General features: G+C 37.2%; 1 protein-coding gene across 4 annotated transcripts in view; it reads right to left on the reverse strand.

Moving 5' to 3' along the window:
* LOC106162125 (double-stranded RNA-specific editase 1) overlaps positions 1-19,636 on the reverse strand; it is a 50,003-nt gene that overhangs the window by 3,090 nt on the left and 27,277 nt on the right. For 2 of the 4 annotated variants that reach the window (XM_087016839.1, XM_013539266.2), the window contains exons 2-4: positions 3,070-3,939; positions 735-913; positions 73-433 (exon numbers count right to left, since the gene is read on the reverse strand). In XM_087016839.1, the coding sequence (XP_086872965.1) occupies positions 73-433; positions 735-913; positions 3,070-3,939 (1,410 nt within the window). Of the gene's footprint in view, positions 1-72; positions 434-734; positions 914-3,069; positions 3,940-6,114; positions 6,255-6,631; positions 6,778-19,636 lie in introns of those variants that run through there. The other 2 variants (XM_013539271.2, XM_013539264.2) reach the window with 2 other exon arrangements.

A 19,636-nucleotide genomic window follows, 5' to 3' on the forward strand; every position in this document is an offset into this window, starting at 1 on the left:
TGTCATTTTGACCTTTAACTTTTTTTTTTCGCATGGAAATAAAAAAGAACCAACAAAAAATGGTCCCCTCACCTTCTCCAGATTCGATCTTTGTCCTTAGCTGCCCTCGCGCCCGTCTGTTTGGATGGCGGTCAGAATTGTCATCCTGACCCAATTCATGGGGCGAGAATATTCTGGCGTCCCCACAGGGGCTGGTGCTTATATACAGGTGAAAATTGACGTCATCTTTCAGACGGTAGCCACCGCCATCTTTGGGGGTAAAGATGCTCTCTTCACTGTTCTCGTTATTTACATGGAGCTTCAGTTGGGAGTAGAAATAGCGCAGTAAGCAGCGTCGTGCGATGATCTCTGCATGACAGTCGTTCAGTCCATACCCGTGATCGTTGATGTGTTCACCGTTGATGCATTTTGTTCCTGTTGACAGTGTTATTACCTGGAAAATGAACAACTGTGCAAATAACAGATGTGCTGTGAGACAAGTTGAAAATCAGAAATATTCTGAAAAATTTTCCATTTAACAATACATTTTATCAAACTTATTCCCTTTGAGTGTCATAACATACAGCTTACGCACATTCATTAGACATCTGATAAATTAGCTTTCACTTCTTATGTAGTACAGCAAACTATCACCATTTATCATTATTTAATTTGCATGTATGTTAACCATAATGCCATATTGAATTTTCTCCAAATTTTAAATGTGACTCCCAGACTCCTCCAGAGGAACCCACCTTTCCCGGCTCGTCTTTCTGTGTCTGAACTATTCCAGCCAGGACCTTACGGCGCGACTGCGGGGTTGTCATGTTGTTAGTCAGCTCCGCAAACTTCTCATGGACTGCACCAACAACGAGGTCGGCAAGTATTGCTGGCGCAGTCCCAGAGAAGTTGGGCCCAACTACCGGCTGTAGAGCTGATAAAATAAAATGAAACATCAGGATATTTACATATCTTTGCCCAAAGATTCTTGCTTGTAAACATGGGCTACGTGACGAGCAATGCCTTTTAAGTCTATCAGCCTCACTGCTGGCTGGCAAGTGATTTTATATCAAAACTTTCTTGATAATTGATTTTGTCTGGGTATACCCAGTATAGAAAGATGACAGCAGTTTTAACTTGTGCCTTTTAAACATTAATCAATGAGACATATTTGTGAACACTATCACTATAAAGACAGATTGCGCAAATGTCATTACAAGAAAAGAACATATGACAATGTTCCGACTTATGGGGCCCTGTGCTCAAGGGACCTTTTTACTGCTTCATTAAGTTTTCAGTTGTATTTCTTCTTACCGCACTTTTAATTGCAGACTATAAAGTTCTACTAAAATTCATTGAATGAGAACATAAATGTAAATTAAGGATAATACCAATCATTTCGGCTATGTTGAATATGAGACGCATTAGCAAAGGACGTAATATAAAATATTGGCAAAATATCTCACTTCCTTCTGCCACGTTTGTACAGAGTTTCCTGCCATCTGAGACAATTTTTTCTGGTCATTGCCCAAATGAGCTAAACTAGATTCAACAATTGGAAGCTAAATCTTTAACTTGACTAGAATGGTCCACTTGTCAATATCCCTTTGGACTCAAGATACAGATTTTTGTTTCAAGGAATCATTTCAACAATGTGCCAGATGGACAAATAAATCCTCAGAGAGCTGGCAACAACATGTTTGCAACTAAGAAATTTCTAAATATATTTTCATTGTTCTGAGATTATTATCCTGCATGAATGGTGCACATGAAAGGGCACCCTCTCTCCCCCAATAATAATAAAAACCCTGATAAAAATGGGTGCTCACATACACTGTTTGTGCAAATACAACACCCAAGTATGTTAAGCATAAAAAAAAATTTCAATTTTTGGATGGAAAATCTGCAGGCTTGTTTTGAAGCAATTCTGCAGCAAATGGGACAAACCATGTGACCAATTTGCTGCAGACTAGCTCTCTATAAACACACAATGTACACTGGAGAGCAAAAGCAACACAACTTAAAATATCACATATCTAATATACTGCAAAATCTGGTTATTAAAAAAAATTTAAGTGTTAACCGACAATCTGATCATTTTTTTAAGTAAAGTATTAACATATACTCTTTAAGATGTAAAGATAATTCAAATTTAAATTATTTAGTACATGTCCAAAACTATTATGCCATAGAAGAGAATTACATAAAATATTTCAAACAGAGCGTTTTTGGAGATTCAGATTTTCAATGAGAGTTCTAAATATAAAGCTCTACATAAACCAGATTAAGCAGTAATGTTTGTAGTGTGCTGCCAATGCTCTCATAACACTGTGGAAGACATACACACTGGCGTAGTCTGGTAGCACACTTATGTCTGCGTGGATACAGAACTCAAAGTATGAGCAAATAATAGGATGAATAAAAAAGAAATATTAATCTATGAAACTATAACGACTGTTATCTAGACCAGATAAAAAGGAATGGATTCTCTGAAAGGTGCAGTGCACTAAACAAAATTAAAATTTGACATAATTTGAAAAAGGAAAATTAGGCTGTTTAACTAAAGCCCATTTACAGGGGAAAAATAAAGAAATAATGTTCACTACATAAAACTAAAAAAACTGAATTTTTCTAAAAAAGACTTAGTCAAAGCATCTATTTGCTAAGTGTGATAAAAAAGCCATGCTATAAGAAAAAACTTGTGCAGGTCTTCTAGAAAAACAAAAATTTTTAATAAGATCCACAGACAGAAATGTTACACCAAACTACACTTCATATATGTCTTCCTATTGTCAACATTCTGCACACCAGGGGGAGCTGTTCTCAGGGAAAGATAGCTGACTAAAGCTTCAAACAAAATCCCCGAGGAAACAAGATCTCATCTTTAGATACCAGTATTTGGCAAAATTTCTCTAACATCCTTGTTTTTCTTATCTTCACCAGTGTTAATTTCTTTTGTTTAAAATTGTCTGCAACAAAACAAAACAAAACAAGAACCAAAAGAGAAAAGATGCCAGGCAGAGTGACAAAAGCTGAAATGAGTGAGAACAGAGCCCCCTGGTGTGAAGAATGCCTGTGCTGTAGCTCTACCTGGAGCCTGGGAGATTTCCAAGTTGAAGATCTTGCTGAGGGCGGCCTGAGCCGCATGCGCCTTGGCAACTTTTTTGTTTCTCCCCGAACCCTGAAATGTCTCTCCATCCACCGTCACCTCCATAGTGAAGCTCTTAGCGTGGCTCTCTCCCGTTTCAGAGACAAACTCATATTTCAGTCCTGGCCGCTGCTCGTTAAGAATCATGACGGGATTTTTCCCAGAGGGCTGGGGAGGGATAGGTTTCGGCAGCCCAGACCCATTTAACGAGGCAGGGGCTGGGTGCATAGCGCCATCTATATTTAGAGCTACCTGTGTTCCATTGCCATTCTGGTTGTCCCCATGCTGCTGGTTGGACTCAAAACTATTGAAGATGAGATCAGCATTTTCTGCTGCATCTGACGTAAAATCTGCATTGGTCACCATTTGCTTTCCCATGGCCTGCATTGCCTCTGATGCATTGGGAAACTGGACAAACGACCGAAGGGCTTTCTCTGCGGCATTGAGCTTGGCCCTCTTTTTAGTGTTCCCAACACCTTCAAATGCCTGTCCGTTCACCTCCACAGAGATAATGAAGGTGGGCGCATGCACGGGGCCGCTCTGCGACATCACTTTGTACTGTAGCCCAGGCTTGATTTCATTAAGTTGCATCAAAGCGTTTTTGGGGAGAGGAGGACCTGATGTCTTCTTCCTCTTTTTCTTCTTCCCCCCACCATCTAGCTGATCTGGAAATGGCCGCTTTCTGCCTCCTGGCAGCATCTCGATGTCTCCGTCTGAGTCTTCCTGAGTTGGTATGTCCTCTGCCTGACCTTGTTCTGCTTCTTGACGCTGTTTCTTTATTTCTTCTTCTATGAAATCAGGCTGTGGTTCACCTGAAATGATAAGACAACATAAGATAAAGAGTGAGACTGAACATTAACATTACATAAGATTAAGTATTACCCTGACTTTGGTAAAATAATTGTAGCAGGTGCTCAAAAAGTTTTATGTAGCAGCAGGTGGAACCCGACAGCATCATAATTCTTATTGCAGGAATACATTGCTTCCTGTTACAAAAAAATCCTTCTTAACATGTCTACAGTGAATTTACATTTTAGGCATCCTTCTCTGTTGTATCTGTAGCAAGGTATTTCCCAGAGAGCCCTCTAGCCATCATTTGGACAGCCACTGGGCTCAAAAGATGGCCTATATTTTCAAAGACAGCTGGATCCTTTAAGAAATTTCTGGGGAATGACGGTATATTTGTAGTTGGACTCCCTGTAAATTGGTGACAAAATCAGAGATCAACATTTTGGACACCCTGTATCCCAAACCCTGGGGAAACCCTCTAATCTGTTGTGATAGAAAATACTATACACTTGGTTAAAACTGTTCTAAATACATGCAGAGAAACGATTCAGAACCATGTTGATTCTTGTCACCCCAGAAGAGACCTTTTAATCGGCAACCTATAAGCATGGACGTAATGAATTCTTACATCATAGGTCTTATCTCACTCAGAGCTGGGTATCAACACTGGAATTTGTACCTTAGATATGTAAACCTTGTTTTGAAATGAACAATAATTAAAATACATATTGCAATTTTATAACTGGCCAAAGTCAAATGTAGTCTGAAAACCCTTTAGAACAGATATACTGTATATATAAGTGATATTTTTTTCTTATTTAGATAAGAAATGGTGTCATCGGGCTTTGTCACCTGGGTTAACAATGAAATTAAAATATGTATGTTAATAAAAAAGTAGATCACCACTCATAAATAGACCCTCTAATTGAGTTCTAAATTGGATACCAAGCATCAAAGGAAGTCTTGAAATAAAGAAAAATTATTCTTCACCCAATGATGGATCCCCATAATCCATCATCACTTTTAAGGTTAATGGAATAACTGAAAGCTAATTAAGCCCTCTTTGCCTAATTCCTCTTCCCATTATATTTTTCATCACCTAAGGCAAAAGATTAATGTGCTGTTATCTTCTATCTTCAGGTTAAGTCACAGTGTGATCAGTCAAAATGATGGCTCATTTCTCATCTTCATGGTTGAATTAACTGGAGTAATTACCTGTCTATCTAAACAGAAATGTACATTTTAAGATTCCAAATCACAGGACTCTGAATGTATAGACTTGTCATTAAACATGTTATTTACTAATATTTAAAATAACACCTGAATACTAAGAGGATCTTTCTTAAGCAATGGGTTTTAATCCCTGGAGGAGGCAATCTTGTATATTGATACCACAGTGACTGTAATTGTAATTCAAAGAATGCAATACCAGTAAGACACTCTTGTCAAATAGGTCAGGGGCGGATTTAGGCCGTCTTCTGGGTCACGGTCAGATTTTCAAGTTTACATTGTCAGCCAACTAATGTTTTCTGTTGGAAGACGGTCAAAAATGAAAGATGGATCAACAAAGATAATTTGGAAGACTGTCAGAAAATATATCTGGATCTGCCCTTGTAGGTACTCTTATTTTACAATGATCTTTTATTTGCAACATGTTCACATTATTGCTAATTTCCTTAAAAACACACAATTACAGAAATCATCTGGGACATCCAAACATTTCACGAAAAATTAGTTAAACTGCAGCAATCTTCTTGATTGACAAGCTCCATCACTTTGCAAGCACTCAACCTAATCATGTAAAATCACTTGCCTATCTCCCACAGCAGCAGAGAAATTACATGAAATGCCTGCATTAAAATGGATCACTTTATCCAACAGCAAGCATAAGATTGAATTAAGTCTGCTCTCTGGTATTTTAAATGATCAATACATCACATGATGCATCATTAACCTATGAGACAACAAACCAGTGAAAAAATTCCTTCCTATTTCTCTCTCTAAATCTGTCTGCCTGTCTGTCTGTCTCTCCTTCCCTCCCCCCCCTCTCTCTGCATACCTACTCTCTCTCTACATCCCTACACACTCTCTCTCACCACTCTACTCTCTCCAACCCTATTCTCTCTCCCTCTTTCTCTCTCTACACCCCCTACATACACTTTCTCTCTCTCTCTCCTGAATAAGAGAAGATATCTCACCAAACCCTGTCCTTCTCATACATCAGTTCACCAGACCTTCTCCCAGTAGAATACCTCTAAAAACATGACAGCAAGAGTACATGTGACTGCCCATATCTCCAGGAGATAGAGGCACAAAGTCAACTGTTTGATTGAGAGCAGGGATCTTAACAACACAGCACAGGTGGAGATAACACTATCTATCAAAATATTGGGAGATCTGCTAGGGTAAAATGGAGGATACATTCCTGAGAGGTCCAGATTTCCCTTACCTATATGTCATATGTCTGGAGATGAAATCACTGGATTTTCCCACATTTGTGCCAATAAAACTTCTTTTGCAGAATTCAATTTTCCAAATGAACAACCTAGTTTTATGTTTCTCAATAACATGTAAACTGCATGCAAGGTCTGCAAATAAATATCTGAGTAATTTCTGACATAATTCTGACATTTTTTCAAGAAAACTTTCCCTACAGTATTCAATTTTCAAAATTAAACAACTTGGTCCCTAACTACTAGTAAATAACTCACTTACTTTTGGAGGTCTGATCAGTTCATCTCTCAGCCCAAAATATCAGGAATGACAGCTACAGCAATCCTAATAACTTGAACTATAGGCAGTTACAAGTAGACATCTTACCTTGCAACCCTTAACTGATGAAGGAGAAGCAAACGTCAGATTCATCACATGTTTCCTGCCAGCTATACCAGATTATCACCTTCCTTGTAGCTAATTATAATTACCAGATAATATTGGCAATAGGGTTTCATAATGCATTACAAGAAAAACAAATTTATATATATTTTGAAAGAGGAAAAATTTGAAAGACAAGCTACCAACTTAAAAATCAATATTTCAAAACTTTCAAACAATAAGCAGATCTTCTTAAAATATTGAAGCAGCAGCCAGTTTAACCAATATATAACTGTGTGGATAGTTTAGCCTAGATTAGTATCAATATATTAATCATAATATGTGGGAAATATATAAAATGACTACAAAACCATATTTTCACAAGATAAATCATGCAGAATAACTGACATCAATTAATATAAGTGGGGTTTCCAGATGAATTGGGTCCAACTACCTCAGTTCACCCTATCTAAGAAATCTGTCTATATATACAGTTAACTTGGGGTCCACTCTAGTCTCTCTATTGTCCCACCTACCAACACTGGAGAAAAAGTCTTCAGCTATTAGAAAGGCTTCCTGTGGAGAACTAATCATAATCACATGGCCTGCTGAGATGAGTAGAATGAGGACAACTCAACTTGACCCTGAACACAACTTGGTATGTTAGCACCAACCACACTGCAGCTTTACAATGTCATTATTAAACAATATCATTACATATATTGTCATGTTTTGCCTAGCTGGAGTTAAATACACACACACACAGAACTAACCTAAACAACTTCTTTCCACTCCCCATAGCCAAAAGGCTGCAATGCTGCTATACGGTAATTATTCTGTATAACTGAACAGAACAAATTAAGCATAATAATAACTTTTCAGAAGTTCTGAATAGGAAGAAAGCTTTGTTTAGAAAGACTTGTCTTGAAATAACTAAAACTGAAATATTGGCACAAACGAAGGATTTGAAACTTAAGAGATAATACCATACTTTCAAGTTATGTCACTGGTAGTTCTATCCCAGAGAGCATCTGAGCCCAACCTGTGTTTGCACACACTATCTTACTGATGAGCTGCTTAAGGTAGATTAACACACAAACATACTCTGCTAGGTCAACTTGACACCTTAACATATCAATAGAATTTATCTCTTAATTGACTTACACTGCACCTTGGTCTGATGAATACTATTTGTTTTTTGCCTGATAAATTTTGCTAATATTAGATGATGATGATGATGATGATAATAATTTACAGTTAAAACAGAATTTTGAGACAAAACAGCAATAATCTGTTTTCAAAGAAATTCAAACATTTTGCATTTTTCTAAGCCAATCACAGCACCACCTTCAGTAATTGACAATAATATTATTTGGTTTCTGATGACTGGCAGGGGTCACTGACTGACCAGTCTTTATGTCTACACACTTCAACTGCTTGGTTAATGTTGATTGGCACACAGCTAATGGACCTACTGCTGAGCTTTCAACTTTTTCTAACCCCTAGTTAATGATCTTGTTTGATTTTGACCTCAGGACAGAGGGTTTCTGGGTCTTTCTCACACAAGGACCAATATGTGGTGAAATACTGAGAAATATCCATGATGTTTAGATCTTTGCTAATAGTTATATAATCACATCTAGAACTGTTCCCCACAGAAATCTGTTGGTGATTTTCACTCACTGCATATTCAGTTTAACATTTTACAGAGCCAACAAAACTTTTATTTCACATTTCTCACAATAAGTTGTGTTTCAAGTGGATATAGGTTGATACAACTAAGAACTTCACACCTCAGTAGTGTAATTGCTGTCAGCTCAACATGCACAGAAAATGAGAGCGTCCAGAAAATGGAACTTCAACATCTAAGGCTTGGTACAGGTCAACAGATCATGATTTGATGCAGTTGTAAGTCTTATCAACTGGTTTTGAGTTGTCCTGATGAGAGAACTCACACTGCACATTTATATAATTAACCTGAGACATGGAGAGTGTTTTTTTAACCATTTTGATAAAAAAAATGCAAATCGATACAAGACTAAGTGGTAGATTCTTCATTGATTTTTTCATTCTTGCCTTCAACAGATCAAACATTAAGAGAACTACTTTGCAAAAGCGGCAAATCTAATTTCTTCTCCTCTAGTTGAACTTCCCAAACACGGAGCAGACGATGAATCAAAGTCAATATAATTATACATAATCTTCAGACGATGATGTTGGAGAACTCAGCAGTTCTTTCTGTGTCGCCAGGAGAGTAATTACAGTCTTATGGAGAGATAACTCTTCTATAAATCATTACTTCAGAGACAGTGAACAACATAATGATTTGGGCAAATGTTGGTTGTTAGTGAAGCCTGCATCCCCCCCCCCCCGAATACCCTGAGTACGCTGACATATTGCAATTAACCAAGGCTAAGTAACACTTGTTAACTGAAGAGTGACAATCAAAATCTGCTAAATGGTTCACGATTATAAGGTAATGACTTAATTTCTTTAATGAGGAAAATTACGATTTTTAAAGGCACTGTATATTTTAAATCATTAATTTTTAAAATTAGAACATTTCTATTGTGTGATAGCAGCAAAGATGAAAAGCAGACTACCCTATGGTTCTGCTCTATGAAGTAAAACCAACACTCATGATACAGAAACATACCTTCAATAATTCAATTATTACAAATTGCGTACTGATATCTGAAAGATAATTTTTCCCCATTGAAGAGATTGAGTGTTACCATAAATGAATTCAAACCCAATTTTCCTAGTTCTACAATTGCCAAGAATTCAGTTTGTATAAATCAAGTGATTACTTCCCATTCTGAAAACCCTTCTTCTTGCTATACTGATAAATTGTGATCCCCTCATGGTAATAACCAAGTAATTCTATTAGAGAATGATGTACTATCCTCCAGCAGTCATTACAGCAGAATTCAACCAACTGATGGAGATTTCATCACTGAAGCATTCCCATCATGGCTAAGACTTAAAGGCAATCAGCAATCATTAACTGTTACTGCTCAAAGTAAGGACATAAAGATGACAAGACGAGCAGACTGTATGAGACTGGAAGTGTAAAGCTCTGGCCTAATAAACAGACTGGGCATTTGCGAACTCAGCATCAGGTTTGTGAGCACAAATGCCTAAATTAATGACTTGAGCCACAAATTAAGAGAACCAATGTTAAATTAGTAGCCTCGCGTTCAGTGATAGGACCCACAAATGATATATCCAGATTGTTTGTGTGGTTCATCACTGTGCTCATGGCGACTAAGACCCACTCCCAAAGATAAGATCGATCCAACTAGATCGACCTAACTCTCTGGGGGTTCACGCTAAATAGCTGTCAGCCGAGCGGGCACAAAAGATAATTACCCCCATACAGCTTGTAGTAGGCGGGACGGACATTTAAGCCAGATAATCTGACAGTAATCTAGTGAGACTCCCCACAGAGATAGATCGATCTAAAATATATGGGAATGCGCCCTAATTTTACGTTGTGGTGATTGATTTGTAGCTTGATCCATTTGTGCTCTCATATCTGAGACTCATGTTTGCAAGCAGCAATTTTTATTATTTCTGAGGCTTGAACCTGGACTTGGGGTAGGCAGACAGTGAACAGGTGCCCGCCATGCCTATAATTCCTATAATTTTCCATATTTTCTTTGACCAAAGTGCTTTATCTTAAGAACACTAGAAGCTGAGCCAACACTTGGCAGAGTAAGCTGGACTGAAGGTAGGCAGAAAACAGGTGCTTGTCATGCCTTCCATTTCTATAATATTCTGAATTTTTTTCACACAAAAATGTTTTATCTTTAGAACATAGTATTGAAATGTGCCAGCAAACAGTGGCCGACAGCTCCTTACTTTAAATAACAGAGAATGTCTTAAATTATAAATATCCACGGTGTACATAGAACAGCACAGCGAGGAACATGACAAGGTAATACTAATGTGATATATTTAAACAAAATATGTCAATTATATCTATTAAAGAAAATACTGTATTCTTACTTCTGAAAAGTGATCTTGGTGCATTTTTGATGACAAGTCTGCGAGCAATTAATGGCAAATGTTGAAAAAAAAAACTACTGGAAAATGTGAGTTGTTCAAAACTTAAGGTTCACTACTGTAACAGGTGTATAAAACTCCAGGAAATCCTGCAGGTGAGAGGACGTCACTCTCCAGGTGAGAGGATGCCAAACCAGGCCAAAAATTATAGAAATATCAAAGCCTGGCAGTAGTAAACCAACCAACCAACCAACCAACCAACCATACACACACACAATGTGTAATATAAATGTGAAACTAGAGGATCAGAGAGGCGATACCGCCTCCGAATATTGTACCACCAGCTGGAGCAAGCACATTCGTATAGACCCCCACATACACAAAAAAAGGAAGACAGCCACCAGTCTTGTGCTTGACAAGCTGTAAAAATGCAATCAAAGAGAATTTTCAAAATATGCAAAAAATATATATATAACTAAAAAAATGGTACAATCAAAGTTAAGTTCATCATAAGGTAGGTCAAAGGTCAATTCCAAGGTCACAGTAAATTGCCAGACTTCCTATTCAACTTCAATAGTAACTATGGGCCTATCTCTGCCAGGTTTGGAGTTAAAAGAGAAAGAAATTAGCAGAGTTCAGTTCATGATAATAAGTAGGTCAAAGGTCAATTTCAAGGTCACACTTAGATTGCCAGTATATAACTTCCTATTCAAGTTCAATAGTAACTATGAACCTATCTCTGTCAGTTTTGGAGATAAAGGGGAAGCAAAATATGCAAAGTTCAGTTCATGGTGAAAAGTAGGTCAAAGGTCAATTTTAAGGTCACATGTAGATTGCCAGTATATGACTTCCTATTCAACTTCAATAGAGACTATGGACCTATCTCTGTCAGTTTTGGAGATAAAAGGGAAGCAAAATTTGCAAAGTTCAGTTCATGGTGAAAAGTAGGTCAAAGGTCAATTTCAAGGTCACACTTAGATTGCCAGTATATAACTTCCTATTCAAGTTCAATAGTAACTATGAACCTATCTCTGTCAGTTTTGGAGATAAAGGGGAAGCAAAATATGCAAAGTTCAGTTCATGGTGAAAAGTAGGTCAAAGGTCAATTTTAAGGTCACATGTAGATTGCCAGTATATGACTTCCTATTCAACTTCAATAGTAACTATGGACCTATCTCTGCCAGTTTTGGAGATAAAAGGGAAGCAAAATTTGCAAAGTTCAGTTCATGGTGAAAAGTAGGTCAAAGGTCAATTTTAAGGTCACGTTTAGATTGCCAGTATATGACTTCCTATTCAAGTTCAATAGAAACTATGGACCTATCTCTGCCAGTTTTGGAGATATAAGGGACTAAATGGTATAATATTGGAGTTACCATAGTGTGCCATAAATTTCCTACAGAAAAAAATTAATTAAAATAAAGAAAAGGTCATTTTGGTCAAAATTCTTGAAATGGGAGGTGCTCTGAAGTTCCAGATGTTCAAATTTGATGAAATAATGTCATTTTTGACCACAAGTTGTCTGCTTTGCCAAGCCTGCACATTTTGCTTTCACCACCAATATGTACTTTTTGATAAAGCGTAACTCGAAAACCGTATGGAATACAAAAAAATGGAGACCACATCCAGTGTTGGGCTTTACATGCTCTACATAATGCAAAAAAGAATGGGTGTCTAGCATTAACGGTTCCCGAATTAGAGACAGTTTTCAGTTTTGATATCTTATGGCCGCTACTCCCGTGAAAATGCACCGATTGACCCCAAATTCACGGAGATGAAAGATGACCCGAAGGGTAACACTTTCCATTAATATTATTAGTTAAGTCTGTGTGGTGTCTGAATAAGAGCGCAAAAAATTTTTTTTTTCGGCAAAAATTTTGTTTTTTTGAAAATTTTGGCCCGTTTGACCTTGAAATAAAGGTCAAAGGTCAAATCCAAGGGCATATTTGAAATCTACACATATGACTTTTGGAAAGCTGTCTGTAGAAAATTTTCCCATAATTCCTTCCGTAGGGGAGATAATTAGCATTTAATTTTGCCATTTTTGGACAAGGGTGCATTGCAATGAGTGCCACACCTAGACCCCAATACCGACAAAGCCCAAATTTTACGTGGAACGAGTTGAGATTATAGGTGACCTAAATCCAAGAGATGGGTATGGAGACCCTTACCGTCTAGGAGGAGAAGCGGTAACGGTGACTTGGCGGCGGAGCCGCAGGAGCCGCAGGAGCCGGCGGAGCCGGCGGAGCCGCAGGAGCCGGCGGAACATACGGGTCGGGACTAAAACCATGTGTACCGCCAGCGCCTACGCTGGTGGTACAATAAATGCTTTGATACATCAGAATAAGACATGCATTAAACACTTCACAGTAATGAAGTGTCAGCTGTAAAATGTTTCCAAAAATTGTTACCCCCTATTTTGGGTTGGAGTTGGGGTTTGGTTTGGGATGGTAAGCCCAACATTGGTGATTGATTCTGAGAAGTACCTAACTACCTGACACCTGCCATATCATGTGCCTGGGCATTTCAGGCAAGTCATTGTCTCACAGTGTTAACTCACATGGTGTGAGGAAGATTTCTATCTATAGTATGCAGGGACATTCCTCTTCCATGCAAATAAAGTGTCAACATACCATGCTGAAAGTGAAATGGTCATTAAACAGGCTGCGTACACGCATGCTCACACCTCAGCATGCAAGCAATACTTTTGTCAATGCAAATAATCAATGCCAGGCACTCACCGTAATATTTCACCCAGCAAAAAAAAATAAAAAATAAAATAAAATAAAAATAAAAAAATTAACATTATAATTATAACATGGCAATTTCCAGTTTAAACTGTTATATCACTCTACTTCCATTCAGAATTCTACAGTTAGTGAATGAAAACGTCCCTTATTTCAAATCCACTATTTCATGCTTGTGTATACTAGTATGTCTGTCTATATCGTTATAAAATATCTCTCTCACTCCCTCTCTCTCCCCCTCTCACATACACACGAACACACACACACATACTGTCTTACCTTATGGAATCCTTTTGTTAATGACAATCACAACCTCATGCCAACAATGATCACATCTCACTCCATGTCTGACTATATCCCCCAGAATCTGAACTCTTCACCACAGCAAATAGCTCCCCCCCCCCCCCCCCCCCCCCCCCCCCCCCCCCCCCCCCCCCCCCCGTCTCCTTCTGGATATAGAGACTTTTCAACCAGAAAAGCACAACTCATTAGCAAAAGATGAAAAATATCACCACTGCCTTGGGTTGAAAAACATCATCTATCTTTTCCATTATGCTGTCAGTAATTAAGACCTCGTTAGGGCTTCTTTATCCATTACTCCAGTTAAATATTCTGTAGCTAAGACAACTGAGGCAATATCATTCTTCTTATAAGTTAAAAGGGATAATTAACTTAAATATCTTCCAGAATACTACAGAAAATACTTCGTGTTTCTGGCCAGCAGACAAAATTATGCCAATCTTCCAGCCACAGTCATAATATTTAATATCTGTACTGACAGTTTCAATTAGTTGAGGATACACTGGAACTGCCTGTAGTTGAGGATACACTGGAACTGCTAGTAGACAGGAAACTTAAACAATGTATATCATCTGGTGTGTGATTTCAGTTTGAACCATTCTTTACTTTTGTAATGATAACAACAAATCATGTGCAGTGGAAGTAATGGCAGTCTGACTCCACCCTCCCCCCCCATTTTCTTTTCTGGCACACCGTCCACTATCAGCTCCAAAAAATACAGCTTTCACGTGAACAAAACAAATCAATTTCTTTTTCCAAAACAATCTTTGTCACTTCAACCTGAAAAAAGCTTCCGAATTTCTGAAAAGTGAGTAGATTCAATGTCAAAGAGCAAATATTTGTACTTGTAACTAAAATATGATACATCATGAAAAAACAAAGCAATGGAATAATGGTATGTGGAATTATTCAGCAATTTCTCCCTATCCATTAAAAAAAAAAATCATCCATCGCTTTTCACACTATCAGGCCTGTTACAGTGCCAATCTATTATCAATCCAGACATTAGTCTCTGTAAAGAGAGAGACATGAGGGTAAGTTACCCTTATTAGCAACCAAATTCATCATTTTCTACATCATGGCAACAGGCCATCATTGTTATCATGGCTAAACAACTTCAAACCCAAATATTTGTTTCTGTCAAATAAGAAACATTAAAGTCAAAGTAAAATAATTTTCAGTGGACTCACAAATAAGCTAAAATGTCTTAAGTACATATAATTCATAATAATTTAATCTATATAGTATACTATTATTAGATGGGCCACTTCCAGTTTATACTGTTATAGCATTCTATTTTGGGCAGCGCTAGCAATTTTTTCGCTTAGCCAAATCATCACTCCCTTTCTGTCTATTTGTTATCCAATAGTGTTAATTTGACTAAAATGAGTCAAATCAAGCCCTTTTTTCTTTAGCCAATTTAAGTAAGTTTTAGCATTTGGCTAAATTGGTGAGTGTTAGCGCTACCTCAGCTATTTCTATTCAGAATTCCAGAGTTACTGAATGAAAACATAACCAATTAACTTGCTGGCAAGATATTTCATTATAACCCTCCACAGAAATCATCCCATGGTTCCCGTACCATCCAAAACAATTTGGACTCATAAATATCCAGGTGCAAACAGACATCAACCATACTATAGAAATCATCCCTTTGGTTTCCAGTCTTTCCCTAAAAGCACTCACCAACCTCGCAGTCCCAGAGCTCAATACAATTGTTTCCATTCTGGCCAGAGTCTTCCAGAGCTTGTTGCCCAGAACACCACACTACTGAAGTCTTAGATCTGACAGAACAGTTTCACTTCATCCACGTCCCCCACGCAGGGCCCTGGCTCTGGATATGGAGGCCATCAGTGAGCATTCTTAACAAATATCATTGACTATCCAGATTTAGGGCTATCCAGTAAGTACACTTAGAATAATCAATATGTGGTCCAAGGCGGACTCCTAAATTGTTCTAGATGAATTATTTTATTCAAGGAGCACTTGCAGTTACTGACGAGTGTATTCTTAGTATTGTCTTTAGCAAGCTGTTACTTATTTACAAAGACTTAATTATATTTAAATATTATCCTTGATATCATCCCTTTGTCAATATAGTGAAATATATGCATAACTATGAAAATTGCATTTCTTTTCAGACGTGTTTTCCACAAAATTTGTGTCATGCACATTTTCATCTCTATTAAATCCTACACCAAGAACCACCACTAGACGGGTGCCAATTAAAATCAAAACCCCTTGAAAGGTTGTTATTTCAAATTGCACCACTGGATGTCTAACCACAAGTGCGACCTCTCGCGCCACGTTCTGCCAACCCTCGTCAAGAGGCCACTGCTAGGCAGTTGTCTGGAGCGTACCATGGCTGGCAGTGAGGTTATGGTAATTATTCACAAATTTTATCACCTCCAATTATTACAATATTTTTTTTGAAAAGTTCAATGTCTGAAGTGATTCATATCTGAACCTGCCTCAGGTTGAAAAATTGCAGATCATCTTCTCCTTTAAGGTTTTAACAACAGACATTCATTATGAGAAATAAATTTAAATGCTTTGCTTCAAACTTGGTGAGTAATTACCGTAACAGCTGTATTCTGCAGCATGAAAACTTCAGTCTAGAATGAGTATTCAAATATGAAATTTCTTTTTTTTTTTTTTTTTGAAAAACACGTAGCATTCATTTTATTCATTAGAAATCAACCCATCCTAATGAAACATTTGATTGGCCCTTGGAAACGGTCAACAGTGAGGAACAAAAGTGTGGATTTTATCTTGAGAACTGTATACCTGATTTAAAAACTCAGGCTCTAATAACTACTTCTACAGCCATCTATAATCACATTATTATACAGTTTGCCATGCTGTGTGCCACCTTCAGTTACCATACAGGCAAAAGGCAGACAATAGAAAAGACATTAAATTTTGCTCCAAAAAAAAAAAAAGTTGAACAGAGATAAAAACAGATTCAACATAATTAAGACATAGCAGAAATCGATTTCATCTCTTAATCAGAATTTCATTGCAGGATTTTCTCTAAAACTTTAATCTCCATGTTATGTGCAGGGCAACAGATTTGCCTAAGACACGTTCAATTTATTTTGTGGGAAAAAAGCATTTCCGAGAGAAAAACAGTTTGTTTGTCAATTTACATTTCCGCATACTTGTGTTCAGGGCAAGAATGCATTATGGGTACTATTTCATTAGCCAAATCAGACCAATCATCTCACTTTTTTCTACAAACTTAATTTGTCTGTCTGCTTTTCTCCCTTCTAAATGTAGTAAGATTAGGACAAGCAATCTGCCACATAATTATCTATGACATTTGTAATTTGTTTTTTTTTTTCCTCTTTTTGCTTTAACTGATTCAACTGACAATTGTCTTTAATTTTCTACAACAAAAGTTATGACAGAAAGAGTCAAAGTAAGTCATTTGAAACAAAATGTGTTCTAAGATGTCACTATTATTAAAAGATTTTCTTGATTAAAAATTAAATATAGATAAATTCTCAGAAATCAACAATCCATGCAAAAGTTGCCAAAAGCTAATCAAAACTAACAAAGTACTTATCTTCCAATACAAATAAATGACAAGTAATTATTAAAGGCACAATGAGGAACTGCTGTTCTCACGGAGTTGGTAAGATAGCATCTACAGAGGTTAATAGAAGGAATTGAGTTTTAGGATTGCAAAGTTTCTCTTTTAAGTGCTGTGGGGCAAAGGAAACTATTTTTCTTTTTTTTATTTATTTTAGAGCATAGACTGGGAAATTTTCAAAGGGGGAGAGAGAGAGAGAGGAAGGGGGCAGGGAGGACGGGTGAGTAAATACACTTCACTATCTTATATTTCACTTGCTTCATCAATAGAACAAAGTTGTCAATGAGATGTTTGAATTTCACTTATATAATAGGCACCTTTATGGTTGCTTAACAACACATTTCTTCAAAATTGGCTTGTCTTGTTCTCCTATCATAAACTTCAGTGTCCAGACAGGGGAGCCCCCTACAGGGCTGAATGTTCCGTACTCACTCTTGACAGACCACCACAGATTAAATTCACTCCGACATTGGGAGGAAAACTGATGATGATTTATAAGTTCGAGACACGCATACATGTTAAGTGTGATAACAGTGTAAAATTGTTTTGGAGAGACAAAGTGTTTTTGGAGAGACAAAGTGAAGAAATTGGCAAATGCAATAAAATGACTTTATTTTTTTGTAGATGATTAACCCCTTCTGCTTGTTTTGTTGATAATATTCTCAAACACTGGCTTCTACAGTAACATTGTCAGTTCTAAATAAAACGATGGCAATGCAGTTACAGGCAATCCTCCACATTCTGAACTGCAACTTAAATGAAAATAAGGAAAAACGTGCTAATTCCTTTTCCTGGTGTTCAGATCACACCTAGGCCTCAAGGAAACAGAACCTGGGTATTTTAAGGAAGGTAAATGTAACTTGCTGAAAAACATGACTCGTTTAATATGAAAATAAAATTAGTTTTCCAGAATTCCTACAAAGAGTTTGAGTATAGTAGACAGTTTTAACCTTACGATACATGGTGATTACTTGAGCTTAACGAGTAAGTTTGTGAAATCCTGAGAGAGAGAGAGAGAGAGAGAGAGAAAGAGAGAGATTTAATAAGGAAAACACTAGCAGCTGTCATATTATCACATCAAGTGTAACTTCCTTTTTACCCCAAACAGAACATCCCCTTTGGTGTTCTTGACTGGAATGTCTGGTTTCAACTTCACTTAAAAAAAAAAAAAAAAAAAACATTTCAAAAATCCTATGCAACACTTTCACTGGTATGTTTTTCCCTAGCCATTATATTTTTCCAAAATAAAAACAAAGTGGTCCTGGAGGACTACAATTTTCAAAACTGGTCCACAAAACAAATACTAGTAGCTAGTTGATCTTAATAAAAATAATTGTTGAGTAATATGACAAATTTTACAGACATCATTGCACATGAAGTTGCTATTAGGATATATTGCAAAAACAAGTCAGAACACATTTTCCTCACAGGTTGTAGGTTATCTAACTAATTTAAAATCCTTATTAGACCAGTGCAGACACAATCAATGCTTCTAATGAGTTGGCAACAAAACAAAATCAAAAGAAAGAAAAAAACACCCATTGTCTTTACCTCCTTCACGCTCCAGCTGTTTTGTCATTATAACATGAAAGCAGCAATTACCTTATCACAATTTTCCAAGATTTAACTGGTTCCAGGGACGGAAATGTACAATTCATTACCAAGCTCCTGTTACCCCTGCATCAGCTCCTCTCTCTCTCGGTTCTCTCGTGAGGGCTGCATCCATCTGGCATCAATAAAACATTTTAAAAAACTGGCAAAAGGACGCCACTTTTCATCACCCCTATTACCAGCCTAGCCACCATGGGATGTCAGAGAATTACTTAAAACAGTGATGTTCTCTGAAATCCTGGAATATTTCATTATTCTTGGCTTGTTCTTGCTTTTTTTTTTTAATCTAACCCAATCAATATGAACGCTGTTAATAATCTATGCCCTTTAAAAATTTTGAGACAAAATATTAACTCATTCAATCCTTATAATAAAAAATCTAAACAAAATAAACTATAAAATTCACACAAAATCAGGGGATTTCTTTAGGACAATAACTATTGTAACAATTTCAACTGATTATGATGCTCAGGCTTAACATAAATTGAAAGACCATGGCCAGCAAAGTCTGCCAGATAGTGAAGACGATCACCCCTATCTGTCTCCCAAAGTACATAAAAAGAAAAGAAATGATCTTATCCATGTTTCCGTTTACCTCCACGCTAACAATGTGAGCTAAATGTAGATATTAATGGAATCAGTAAGTCC

Source organism: Lingula anatina, chromosome 7 (genome assembly GCF_051362555.1).
Source record: "Lingula anatina isolate TDL-2025a chromosome 7, LinAna3.0, whole genome shotgun sequence".
Taxonomy (NCBI): domain Eukaryota; kingdom Metazoa; phylum Brachiopoda; class Lingulata; order Lingulida; family Lingulidae; genus Lingula; species Lingula anatina.